This window comes from Dysidea avara, chromosome 12, assembly GCF_963678975.1.
Source record: "Dysidea avara chromosome 12, odDysAvar1.4, whole genome shotgun sequence".
Lineage (NCBI taxonomy): Eukaryota > Metazoa > Porifera > Demospongiae > Dictyoceratida > Dysideidae > Dysidea > Dysidea avara.
In genome coordinates, this window is record NC_089283.1 from 11,199,217 (window position 1) to 11,213,933 (window position 14,717).

At 37.3% G+C, this 14,717-nt stretch overlaps 1 protein-coding gene across 3 annotated transcripts in view; it reads right to left on the reverse strand.

Annotated features, from left to right (window-relative positions):
* Positions 1-5,189: 5,189 nt before the first annotated feature.
* Positions 5,190-14,717, reverse strand: part of LOC136241622 (uncharacterized) — a 77,049-nt gene continuing 67,521 nt past the window's right edge. For all 3 annotated transcript variants that reach the window (XM_066032867.1, XM_066032866.1, XM_066032865.1), the window contains one exon: positions 5,190-5,419. In XM_066032867.1, coding sequence (XP_065888939.1) covers positions 5,324-5,419 — 96 coding nt within the window. In that variant the 3' untranslated portion in view covers positions 5,190-5,323. The remainder of the gene's footprint in view (positions 5,420-14,717) is intronic.

The window sequence follows — 14,717 nt, forward strand, 5'->3', positions numbered from 1 at the left end:
CCATTCAAATCTAAAATTTGTGGCGAATCTTTTGATCCGGGATTGGTGGCGATTCCTTAAACTGCGGGAAATATCCTTTAAACCACCGTAGCTACCCGAGGAAGACACGAATGTGTCCAAAACTTTCTGGATACCTTTATCGTGTTACCCGTCTTCCCTATCACAGCTTACACCGGACGTTTCTCTCCCCCTGTGGACGACAGAACGAGAAACAGAAAATCAAGGCCATAATTTTTAAACAAAAAATCTTCCCTGGCTTTTCCCCCGATTAGCTTCAAACTCGCTAGACCAACTACCCGTCCAAAACAATGTGTCATAAGGTGGTTTTCGTGTCTGTCATTATGTGCTAACCTTGGTTGCGAGATACTTATCACTGTCAATGGCCATTATAAGTTTACGATACGCGTGAACGGCGTTCCGGTATACACGCGTTGCCAATAGCAAATCAGATGACGTATTGGTCTAAAAGCTTACAATGAAATAGGATCATCACATCAGTGAATTTATCACGTGATCTGGTGTGTACGCTATCTTCCGGCAACTAAAAAAAATTTTAACACACCCACCAGTATAAAAGGAGAGTTTCGTAGTGGGTGTGGCAAGTCTACGAGCTATGATCGGGCTACTTACTTGACAGTCTACAGAGGGCTCGCCGGGAATACACACTCTGCACTATGCTGTGCTGTCCACTACAAGGATAGAGAAGTGTCGACACGAATATAAGCAGGTCAGTGACTACAGACAGACCTAAAACGGAGGATTACCAGCAACACCACTGTAAGGGAGAAGGAAACAGTCGTAATAGGTGTGGAAACTTAACGAGCTATGATCACACCAATCAGGCTACCTAACAGGAAGATTCGCCATTATGAGAGAGGAACGGAAGATTACGTTCAACTACTCTAATTGAACATACATCTACCTTACTAGGCTAAGAATCGCCGACAATATGTGACCGGATTTGCGAAAAGGGGTCTTCCGCACACATCCGATTTATCAACTTTGATGACTCATAACTTTGGAGTGGAAAAGGCTATTGACTTGAAATTTAGTCAAAAGTGAGCATCAACATAGCTTAGTGGATGGAAAAAGTTTCAGGTTAATGTGTTTCCTGAGCACTGAGTTATGGTTTTCTGAGTTCATAGAATTGGATGTGTGTGGAAGACCCCTTTTTGCAAATCTGTTCACATATCATGAAGTGCTATTGCAGTCTTCAATGTGCAGGGAGACACAAGACACATTTTCACTCCTTGGTAACTCCACAGGGAGAGCTGTAACTTCTAGAAGCTCTATTACTTTATCTCCCTTGAACTACCCTAATCGTGATATCTACCCTAATGGACCTTATCCGCAATGACGTCAGACGCGTAAAATGGCTGCGATAGTTGTGGGATTTTTTATGGGTGACTATGGGAGAAAGTTTTTTGAACGGTGATATCTCAGCCAAGATAGAAGATATCGAACTCTAACGTGCAGGTATGGTTATAAGATAACTGAATGAATAACAGTCTAGCGTTAGTTTGAAAGCCACTCATAAACCGCTTCTACATATTTATTGTAATGTTGTATATAACCATACCTGAGGGTTAGAGCTCGATATCTTCTTTCTTGGCTGAGATGATCGTTTAAAATTTTGCTTCCCATAGTCGTCCATACAAAAGTCCCACAACTATCGCCACCATTTTATGGCTGTGACGTCATTGCGGATAAGGTCCATAGAACACACACAACCTCTCTATGAACAATCAATTTTCAATCAGTCGATCTCTCTAGAGTAACCACTTTTCATATGAAGGATTCATCTTGGTAATGCACCTTGATTTGGAACGCAACAATACAACTCTTCTCTATCCAAATCCACATGGTTGTGTTGACCTTGCTCAGTACAGCTGATTAACTTGAATACCCAGACTCAATACTGTACTGCAAACACACTTTGTCATGCAATAAGTATACATAGTACCATGACTAGGATGTAGAAATGTAGCTACAATTCAGTTACTCAAATTGACTACATAAATATACAAAATGTATGCGACAAAAGCAAGTTGAATTAGAACATAGCTCATTGTGGTGATGCATCAACTATTGGTAAATTGATCCTCATACCACACTCATACACTTTATGTTAGTTCATACAACATCATCAAAATGAAGTTGAGTACATCCCTGCTGCTCAAAAACTAATCTTTTTCATGTATGTGCATGGTTGTATTGGGACACATCTTGATACACCACCTTCATTAGAACTGTGTTCTGCATGAGTACTGCACAGATGTGCAGTAATTCCCTAACTCCACCAACATTATAACTAGATGTTAGTGCCACACATAATTGAGGAAATTATGCGTGTACATCAGTAGCTAGCGTAATCATGTCTTTGTTGGTATGTAATGATGTGATTACCCTTGATCATTAGTAATGTACAAATTCACACAATAGGACATAACAATTGTCTTAGTATCACTCGCATTTTGCGCGGGTACCACTATAATAGTATGGTTTCTACAAGTTTGTCACTTTTTTTGCTGCTTTACATTACATCTACAAAGAAAAGTCTACTTATAGTTGTAGTATATCAAAAGTTATGAAACAATGAAATATGGTTAGAATAATTTTGAAAATACTTCCTGAGGGTGGACAATTCTAATTATTGGTGTGCAGTATCAACATGTTTGAAGATTTACAAAGGAAATACTCAGTTATACACCAGTGTAAAGCATATGTACTGTTTTTACCATTAGACCATAGTAACAAGAGTGAATAATAGTGGAAAGAATAGTGTCTAACACAATACAGAGCCTCTACAAATGATTCAGCGCGATTCAAAGGGATTCTCTCAGACATGTTAACTAGTACACACTGCCAGTAACAGGAAATGTGATGATTGCACATGGAAAGAACAAAGAAATGTGATGATTAAAGCAATCTTCAAATATAATAGAATATACTAAATCACATAATTTTACAGAGAAATCCCTTTGAATCATGCTGAATCATTTGTAGAGGCTCTGTATTGTGTTGGACACTCTCCTCTCTATTATTAACTCTTGATAGTAGTCTACATAGTACTATAGGGTACATGGGTAGAAAAAAAAATTATATACTTCCTAAAACTAAGCAATTATAATTATTAGCATTGAAAATCAACATGTTAGTAAGGATAGAAACAGAGTTGCACACAATTGGAAAGTTGTGATACTACTATGCATTGTATGTACTATTAGGGTACATAGTTCTATATGGTTAAACTAGTTTTTAAACGCTTCCTGAAGTATAGGTGTGGTGGTGCATGAACATAGAGCAAACTTATATGATCAGACTTGTTCACCTTAGAAGTTTGCTTATGCACTTTATGCTCTATTATACTTGAGGTGAAATTTTTAAAATACTTTTAGATGCTTAACTGGTATAAATTTAGCTGTGTTGCATCAACATATAGAGCAAACTTATGCGGGAAAGATTGAGACTTGTTCACCGTTTAGAAGTTTTAATTATAGTGATGTGCAATATACCGAAAAATTATCGACATTGCAGTATTTTTTTCCATACTGATATCGTATCGAATCTCTGTATTTTTATAACTGACGTCAATATTTATCGTATAGTCAATATTTGGCTACAATTTTCAATATATTGAGTAATATTTTGGTAATTTACAACTTTTAGTGCGTGATTGTGCAATCACGGTAGAAATGAAGCTCAGTTCTGTACAGTTTAGCCATTTTGAAAAGCGTCTACCAGTTTCCAAGGCTTGTTATTATCTTCATCACAAACTCTATAAAGCATACCCGCTAATTGTAAACATTAGCCCCACGCAATTTATCAAAAGAAAAAATACTGAAAACGTATCGAAATTTCAATATTTTAACAATTATCATATCGATATCGTACCGAAACCAAAATCCTAATATCGCACATCACCAGAAGCTTACCTAAGCCTATGCACTCTATGCTCTATTAGAGATGATACCTTGCGGTAAATTAAAAAAAAATACTTAGACACTAAACATTTCTGAAATTTGCTGTGATGCATCAACATAATAGAGCAAACTTACATGCATGCAGGATAGAATCAGACTTAGTCACCCTTTAGAAGCTTATCTACAGTATGCTTATGCACTGTACGCTTTATTAAAGACTACTTCAGGTAAATAAAATACTTCTAGATACTAACATTATAGAGCAAGCTTACATGTATGCAGGATTGAATCTGTCTTGTTCAACCTGTAAGCTTACCTATGCTATGCTCTATTAGACAGGTAATAAAAAACAACAACAAACTTCTGGATACTGAGCAGGTCTCCATTTTGCTATGGTACATCATCATATAGAGCTAACTTGTGCAGAAATAAATCAGACTTGTTCACCCTTTAGAAGCTTACCTATGCTGTGCTCTATTTGAGACAGATATTTTTTAAATAGTTACTGAACAGGTTTGAATTTTGATGTGGTGCGTGAACATATAGAGCAAACTTTTGCATGAAAGTATCAGACTTGTTCACACTTTCACTGTATGTTCTATTAATTTAGAGACTATACCTTGAGGTAAAATTTTTAAAATACTTCTAGATACTGAACAGGTCTGAATTTTGTGGTGGTGCATCAAAATATAGTATAGAGCAAATTTATGTAGGGACTTGTTCACCATTAACAAGCTCAGGTCTGAATTTTGCTGTGGTGCATCAATATTTACAAGCTCACCTACTGTATGTTCCTATGCTTATGTACTGTATGTTCTATTATAGACTATAGATGTACCTTGAGGTAAAATTCTTAAAATGCTTCTAGATACTGAATGGGTCTAATTTTGCTGTGGTACATCAACACAGAGAGCAAACTGAGGCAGGGAAGAATCATACTTGTTCACAATACTGAAACTTTTTCTTGAAGTAATTTTAAGGTTATTTATGCTACTTTTTGTGGAGCTTAATATATGTTCATAATGCAAAAATTTCATTTTTGTCACTAATTGAGTGGGTGTAACAACATTCGTTAAGAAAAATTTGAATGTTAAAAGTCAACATTCGCTAATGCCTACTTCACATACTCGCCTTAAAAGTTTATTCCACTACAAACATCATTTCTGTGCTATCTGGCTTTACAATACATACACATCCATCCATCATTAGTAACAAACCAAACAAAATATTTGTGTGTTTGAAGATGCAGCGATATTATACATTAGATTGAACATCACGGATTCGTTGATTATAAAAATTCCTTGAATAGTTCCATAATTTCAATTATAAAATGAAAATGAATAGAATGGTGTTTAAACCCAAATCTAATCTTTACATTGACATTAGAAAATCAATAAAATTTAAAATGGTGAAGTAGCAATACTACTTATTGTTGCAATTGCAAACAACACAGGTAGTACAAATAATGGCTTCATCGGAATGTGTACCAGGTGTGCCTAAAACAGAGAATCACTGTAAATAGTATATTATACATACATGTATCATACATGTGCATACTGTATAGTCCAGTTGTTAAAGTTACCATACCCAGAAATACAGTAAATGGTACCAAGATAAATTTGGTATCAATAGATGCAGATTTTTTTCTGGAGAATGAGGTATCCAAAATCCTCTAAATGTTTACAATAAATTGAAGTTAACATGCAGTGGTGTTGTGTTAATTAATAATGTTTTATACAGTGATCTAGCCAGCTGTATTGGATTGGAACGTAGGCGTCACATGTACATTGTACACATCACGCCATACGTAACAGGTTATTAAACTGGTTGAGCAAGTTTCCAGCCACGTTTTTCTCACCTGTTGACAGTGTACATGAAGCAGTTGAGAAAATCTCTAGAACACTGAGGAAAAGTTATCCCAACCCTCCCTGTCCACAATTTATGTTGAAAGATTCCTGGCGACCGAGGAAGGTTGGGCACTGAAACTTAATTGCAAAGGAAAACACTTTAACATTAATATACAAAATTAGGTAAACCCCATCTAACACTTGTGTGTGCATTATGTCCAGCACATGTGTGTGCTGATGTGTCTTATCCGGCACGGGTGTGTGCTGATGTGTCCTATCCGCCACATGTGTGTGCTGATGTGTCCTTTCCAGCATGTGTCTGTGCTGATGTGTCCTATCTGGCACGCGTGTGCTGATGTGTTGCTGATGTGTCTTATCTGGCACGTATGTGTGCTGATGTTTCCTATCTGGCACATGTGTGTGTGCTGATGTTTCCTATCCGGCACTTGTGTGTACTGATGTTTCCTATCCGGAACGTGTGTGTATGCTGATGTTTCCTATCCGGCACGTGTGTGTTGATGTTTCCTATCCGGCATGTGTGTGTGTGCTGATGTTTCCTATCCGGCACGTGTGTGTGCTGATGTGACCTTTCTGGCACGTGTGTGTGCTGATGTGTCCTATCCATCATGAAAAGGTGACCATATTGCCCTCCTTGGTTGGCCCATTTACAACCCAAATTATAATGCTGTATTATTTGAGTCACAGTGTGGTGGTTGGGTGGATGAAGTCCTCACTTAGTGAGGACATCATGCAGGTATGCATGGAGAAGATCTAAGTGAATGTATGCAACATGTAATATTGGTGTATGTATGTATGTATGCATTGAACGCACACCATGTTAAACTCTCCTTTGGTGAAAAAAGTTATAAACATTTGAAGTTTTATAGTAACAATTGCATTATTGAGTTCAGGTTTGTCAAAATAATGTGGCTCCTTCATGGAAATGCAACTATAACAGCTATGTGAACTAAATAATTACAATACATCCAGTAAATTGACCTTCTATGCGGTTATTAGGATATGAGTATTCAATTTATTTTTGATTGTTTAGCTAGAATATTGTATATATTTTTCTATCATGGAACAAGAGAAACTTTTACAACTATATTGAGGCACACAGAGACTCTGCAATTGCTTTGTCATCATACTGTATCGTACTGTATAGTAGGGACTAGAGTTGCACTGATATGGGATTTTGCCGATATTCCGATAACTGACATAAGCACACTAAATCAAACTGACTATTGAAAACGATCCAATATATCCAATATTAGGGATGGGCGGTATTGCATTTTTGAAGAACGGTACGGTATTAGGAGAAATACCTCGGTATCACTAAATACCTTTAAAACAAGGGTAAGCTATGATTTGCACTTATACCCACATTTTTTAAAAAAGAAACAAATGAACAACAATAATATTGTGCCACAAAGTAAGTTTTGAAGTATCCCAAAAAGTAAAATCCATTGTGAATACTTCAACATGCATTCACAGCTCTGTGCTTGTCCACAGTATATATGAGGCTCAGGGGCGGATCCAGGGGGGGAGGGTTTTGGGGTCTGAAGCCCCCCCCTTCATATTTAGGCTTTACTTGATCAATATGCTGAGTATTATAATGAAATTTTGTCTTAGCATAATTATATGATCACTAATAATACAAATATTCATACAACCACCTTATAAACATCTTTCCAAGGTATTATCAGTGGATTTATGCTAAAGTTTATGCAACAAGGACCCGGATCAGCATTGGAGGTGTACAAGATCGAGATACTCTAATAGAGCAGTCAGCTAACTACTCTAATAGAACATTCACTGGAAACATGTAGTTGGTTCTGTTATGGAATTTTTCCTAATCTGCCTGCACCTATACATACAATGAAGTGCATTGGTCTGTTTAAAGGGCTTCATTCATCTACTTGTGTAGTTAATATGTATGGTAATACTTAATTCAGGTACACAATTACCATTGAAAATGCTCTCAAATTCAATATTGTATTGTTCAAATTTCAAAATTTTCCACTTTCAACATTATTATTCTAACATGCACCTATTCTTGGTTGTCTGTACCTACCCAAACTTTTCCATTAGCAAAATGCTTCAGAGAGCCATACCTATAATCTAAAGGCAGTATATAAAATATCTACAGGCAGAAAATATTAGGGATTTTATGTGGAAATGTCTCCAAATAGCAATATTTTAGCATCAATTTTTCAAAATTTCCTGGGGGGGGGGGCATGCCCCCAGACCCCCCTAGTTCCAGCATGCTTCGCACACCTCTACCCAAGAGATTAGTACCTTGACTTAGCCCCCCCCTTTTATAAATCCTAGATCCGCCCCTGAGGCTTGACTCCATGTACGTATGGTCATCACTAAACCACCAAAAATTAATTACTACATCAAATTCGGTATTCAGTATTTTTAGAAAACCACTTCGGTATCTGAAAAATACCTTTTTAACTACTAATACCTAAATACCTCCCAACCCTATCCAATATATTGCTTTAATTGTTGGACAAGTAATGATAAGTATATGCTGTAAAACAGTAAACATTACATTGTACCACAAAGGGGGTAAACACTAAGTAATAATTTGGACTGTAATCATAACGATTACTGTCAGATGTACGTACTAATCAGTTTATGCATATTCATACATTTTCCTACAGAATTAGTACTACACTTGTTTGTCAAGGTCCTTTGAAAAACCTGTAATACTGATCTGATTGGCTAGTGTGGTTCTATTGGAAGCAAATGTCTGACTTGACAACTGGTATTACTCATAGTGATAGATGGCCCATAGCAAGGTAACTAACTGTTGCTGAGGTAAAAAATCATGTTGAGACTATAGCAATGATCACTAGGCAACGGTTGCTAGGAAATGGTTGCTAAGTGTGATTGGCCTTTTGCAGTGGTTATTATTTTGAATTTCTGTTAGAAACAGTTGCTATGGTTGCCAAATTAATTTGTAATAGGCCATATGGCTGTGGTATTCAGGATTAATAGTTATTGCATTGTAAACAGGAAGAGTAAAATAGTGCGAGGTGAATCCTTCCTGGTGAATCCTTCCTGTTTATAATGCTTGCACTATTAATCCCAAATACCAAGTATATTTTTGATATACTACTAGAAAATAAAATCGAGAATATGTACGCCGAAAACATTCTAATAAGCATGTGATCTTTTCACAGTGAATGAAGTGCGAATTGATTCATAGCATGGCACTTCTTACAGAGTGGTGATTTCTTCTACTGGGGAGATAGTAGAACTGGCGAGCGAAAGCCTGCCTGTAGCATTAGTGGTAAGTTATAGTCTGAGCGCAGTTATCAGCGTTTCTTACAGAGCAGTGATTTCTTCTACCTACGAGGTAGTGTATAGTAGGGACCACAAAGGAATAAGCATGGCCCATGAATAAAATCACCCAAAGAAACAGCCTCAATTTTCCATGATGATGATGAGGCAGTATTGGTTACGTAAAACTTAGCCCAAAAAAGCTTGAGATTGACCCGAAATGTTTTCAACAAGGTACTATGGAATTTTAAAAATAATTTGTTTAATGGAATTTTCTATTGACTGACTCACTGAGTAACTGAGTAACTGACTGAGTAACTGACTGATGCCTTCAGACAAGCGTAACTCGATAACGGCTATGGCTACGGGCTTGATTTTTCACTGTTTGACGTCGCTTCGGCCCGACAGGTGCCTTTTGGCATACCGCAGTATGCACAATGCATTCTTCATGGACTTACCAGTGTCCTCCTTTGTGTCCCACTCATCTTTGCTGACAGCGAAAAGTGTCGATTTGGTGGTAGTGCGCACCCTGTAGCATGCAAAAGGCTTCTATTGCTGACGTGTGAAACACTGATAACACATGTACCAGTATTTCGAGTTGAATGTCAAGGTAACACGTGTACCAGTCTTTCGAGTTAACTTGACTATTCTAGACGAAGCAATATCATAGTATTTGTTTGGCAAGGATGGAAAGGCGTAAGTGAAGATATTTCACGATCATTCGCTTTTGTTCTAAACACACGCTTTGCTGTTATTGGTACTGTTGAACATTGTGCATTGTATGTTGGTTAAGCATCTATTTGCATTTCTTACTGTTGTTTTTGTTTTATCCAAGGTATTGTTCATCAAAGTCAGCTACATGACGATGCCTTCTAAGGATAGAGCGAGAAGGGGTAGGAGGAAGGAAGTAAACACATCCTATTATGAAAGTAATAAAGACACAATACTCTCGGACAGGAAGGATAAATATGACAAGGACAAAAGACCTGGGCGTCACAACAAGGATTATTATAGTGATGTTGTGACACCGCGAATGAAGTCAGCTGAAAGCAGTAAAGTACATTATGAGAAAGATCAAAAAATTTCTCGTGCTGAATCGGCTAAAACTACAAAGAAGCACTATGAGAAAGATTTAGAAATGTCTCATGCTGAATCGGCTAAAGCCAAAAAGAAATATTATGAAATGAATTTAGAAATTTCTCATGCTGAATCAGCTAAAACTACAAAGAAACACAATAAGAAAGATTTAGAAACTTCTTGATCTGAATCAGCCAAAACTACAAAGAATCACTATGAGAAAGATTTAGAAACTTCTCGTACTGAATCGGCTAAAATTACAAAGAAGCACTATGAGAAAGATTTAGAGACTTTACGAGCTGAATCAGTTAAAACCACAAAGAAGCATTACAACAAAGATGTGGCTAAATCAAGAAGTAAAAGTAAATCTTCCACCAGCAAACATTATCTTGTGAATATTGATGAACTTTGCAAAAAAGCTAAGCACAGGTATGACCTTCTGTATTACTCTGTGTGTGTACCAGTGTTTTGCATGTGTATCATTTTGACCTACATTTTTCTTTTGATTTAGGTATTTGCTGAGGCCACCATCTGACTCTGATGTGAGGTCATATGTGGATAACTTAATAGAGGCTCTTCTGAAACAAGAGGAAACATGCAGTGATATTGTTCAAAATTTTTCAGAAGTTTATGGTACTACAGCTGATTCAGTGTCACATGCTGTAAAGGAGAAGACAGCTTGCCGTTTACTGTCCAAGAAAATGGTACATGATGCACTGTCAGCCAGAAAAAGTCATGGTGGCAATCTTTTAAAGACTCTTCGAAAAAATTAATGCCATCCAAATTGTAAGTGAAGATGACTTGCTGCAGGGATTGCACACTATTTCTTTTGAGCCATACTTTTATGATACTGGCTACAAATCATCAGCCCTTAAACAGGTGCCACGATAAAAGGTGTCTAGTTACTCAGGCAAAATGTCCAGAAGTGAATGAGTGTGCTTTGTATGACATGGCAATTCCCATGGACGAGAAAGGACGTTGCGTTTTGTCTGAGTAAGTCAGCGAAGAAAGAACCAGTGATGATCATCCTAAAAACTGGAAATAATGTGAATTGTGCAAGGCATTGACAGAAATTGATGAAATATTGAATATCAAAAAAGGATTTGAAAGACCCTTGGAAGAAATCAGGGCTTTCCTTCACGAAACTTATTCCGGATGCCAACATGGTCATTACACCAAGGTCATACAAAGTAAAAGTCACGACAGTGATGGTGAATGTATCCAAGAAAAAGAAATTATGGGACATCCCATCCAGTGTGCTGGTGGAATGTGTGAAAACCCTGTTAGGCTACTATGACAGGCTGCAGTACACCACCCAGTAATTCGAAATCTTCTTGTCAACATATACAATGCTCATGCTAGCAGCAAGTTTATTGACCAGGATTTTGTTCTGGAAACACTGAAGATGTTAGGGAAGCCATTAAATGTGAAAAATTGTCTGATCTCTTGGTTGAAAAAAGTACCAGATGATGAATCCTCTGTGTCACACCTTTTTGTGATGAAGACACAGAGACAGCATTGCAAATGAAATATGCTAACACAATATGTGAGTATGAGAAAAAACTCCTAGATGATCCTGAGTTTGCATGTTGCTCATGTGAGCGTTTACACTTGAAGATAAATGTAACCACATTCAAATTTTATGATGAAAAGTTCAGCTCACAAATTTGCAAAGATATCAAAGATTATCTCGTCCAGAATGATCCTAATGTTGTTAATAAGTCATTGTATGTCTGTGAATATTGTTGCAAATCCCTAAACAGCAACTAAATGCCTTCTCGCTGTGTGCTCAATGGGCTATAACACTATTCCAGTTCCAGATGAATTAGCCAAGCTAAATAAACTGGAAACACAGTTAATTCAACGTGCTAAATGTTTACAGACTGTAAGGGACTTATACAGGAAAAACTCCCATTTACAATGCCCTCAAAGCTGCTAAAGGCACTATGTTTTTTTCTGCCACTAGATTTACAGAATACCTTGGAAAGATTGGATGAAGCAGGTTACACAAGCAACTCCACTGGCTTACCTGATCCAGAATTGTACATCATCATTGATAGCTGTCCAACTAAGTACAAAATTGACTGGCAGAGTTTAGTTGATGTACCACGTGTCAAACTTGTCACACAAAAATTACAGGAAACTAATTGGCTATTTGGATTAATTAACTTAGCATGTATTGATGATGCTGCAACTGTTGATGCAGCAAAGGTGGTGGATAGTGTTGATGCAGCTGAAAAGACTATGGGTATTGACAACGATGTAACTAGTCATGTCATAGCAAAGGCTTCAGATAAAGATATGGCTGGACTGCAAGCCATGTACGATCAATGGACCAAGATCTACCTAGAGGTAAAGACATTCAGCATTACAAGTTGCTTACAGTCCATGAACTTCCAATGGATAATCGTTTGCACTTTCTTGATTTCCCACACTATTTCCTAATGGTCATTTTGGTGAATTTCACCCACGTGTTGAGAAAATAACATTAGCTGAATATGTGAAATCTACGCTGTTGAATAAGGACTCAAGATACAGAAAAAAAGGAGAATTCGTATTCTATTATCTCTGGAAAAAAGAGCTTTGAGAGCTTTCTGCTGGAATTTACTATGTCTTGAGTTCCTGTGTTAGAAGAGATCTAACTGTTAAAACAGTTTCTGGATACTAATAGGTGTGATGTTTCTAAGCTTTTAAACTGTTTTCCAATCTGTTAGAGGTACAAAACAATTTAGGTACTTGAAAAAAGTGATATAATGGCAGTGATTCGTGAATATGGGTCTCCAACTTTGTTTATGACTTTTTCATGTGCGGAGTATGATTCCTCCGTTACCTGCACAAAGTTCCACCTAAGTATCCAATACCAAAACTTTATACACTGAGGATCCGATTTCTGTATCATGAAAATTTAGCCAAAAGTTTCATGACTTCTTTTCAACTGTTATTGTGAAAGGGAAAGTACTTTGAAAGTCTCACATTTCTTCTGGAAAAAGGAGTATCAAAGCAGAGGTGCTCCACACTACCATGTTATAGTGTGGATTGAAGATGCACTGGTGATTGGCTGGGATACACCTGAAGATGAACTCAAATGGATTAAGAGCAGAATCTGTTGCAAGATTCCTGATGAAAAGGCAAACCCTGAAGTTCATCGATTGGTGACAAAATACCAGCTCCATAAATGCTCTGATTACTGCAAAAGGAAGAGTAAATATGAAACAGCTTACGTCACTAAATGCAAGTTTGGTTTCCCACGAGGAGTTAGCGAGGAAGGAGAACTGAAATGTATAGATGATAGCTTGAGATCAAAGAGCAAAATATATGTCCTCCTGAGATCTGAAAATGAAGTGAGGGTAAAAGATTATAATCCACTTCTGTTACTGTTGTGGAAGGCCAACATGGATATTCAGTACATTTCAGAGTCGTCTTTAGCTCTTGCACAATATGTGACTGGCTATATTACCAAGGCTGAGAAGAGTCACATGCAAGAAATATGGGAAGAAATTTATGATAATGACTCGCTGTATAAAAGGCTGTACAAATTTGGTATTAAATCACTTCATACTCGAGAATGTGGACTATATGAGGCTTCTGAATTACTGCTAGGAGACCATTTATGTGAAGTCAGACACTGTTCAGTTTGTGTCTACTGACATGCCTCACAAAAGGAGAAGGAGAGTCAAAAAGCACAAAGAGCTTAAGGAGATGTTAGAGACAAATCCAGATAGTGATACACTTTCTGAACAAAACTTGCTGGATGACTTTTATCCTAAATGACCTGAAGCTCTCAAAGACGTGTGTCTGTATGACTTTGTTAAGTTCTATGTCAAAACTGATACAGATGCAAGTGGAAACAGGCAGTACAGAAAGTTAATGAAGCCAAAAATTGTAAATCACAAATTATTTAATCCAAACAAACCCGAGCAGTGAGAAGACTATTTCTATACTCTCTTGCTGTGGTTTGTGCCATTCACTGTTGAATCTGATTTGATTGAAGAAGGCCAAACAGCTGAAGAGCCCTTTGATCAATTCTTAGAAACATGTGAAAGTTTGAAAGATTATCATGAAAGCCTACAACGGATGCTAGAAGCACAATCAAAAATTAAGAGAATTGATGAAGCTAGAAAAGAAGAAGAGGGTAAGCATGATGCTGAAAAAGGTGATAATGAACATGAGAAAGATGTTAAATTGATTGGCGAAGCAGAAGTAGCTATGCATGATGTCCAGGATATGGAGGATAATGCTTCCAACCATTTAGACTTGGATCAATGCATTGAAATGTTGAATGAAGACCAGAAATGTGTGTTTGGCAAGATCTTAGAACACCTGAATCATCAACATGAGCATGATACTGGAAAATGTAAATGTGACAAACTTAAACCATTGCAGATGTTTGTATCTGGTGTTGGTGGTACTGGTAAATCCTTTTTGATCGAAACTATCAGAAGCCAAGTTAAACAAATCTGGAAGCTTGTGCCGTGGCAGCTTCTACTGGCTTGGCTGCGTGCAATGTGGGAGGTGTCACTTGTCATAGGCTGTTTTAACTGCCCATTGAACATGAAGGTAAAACTGCAGTTTACTGGCG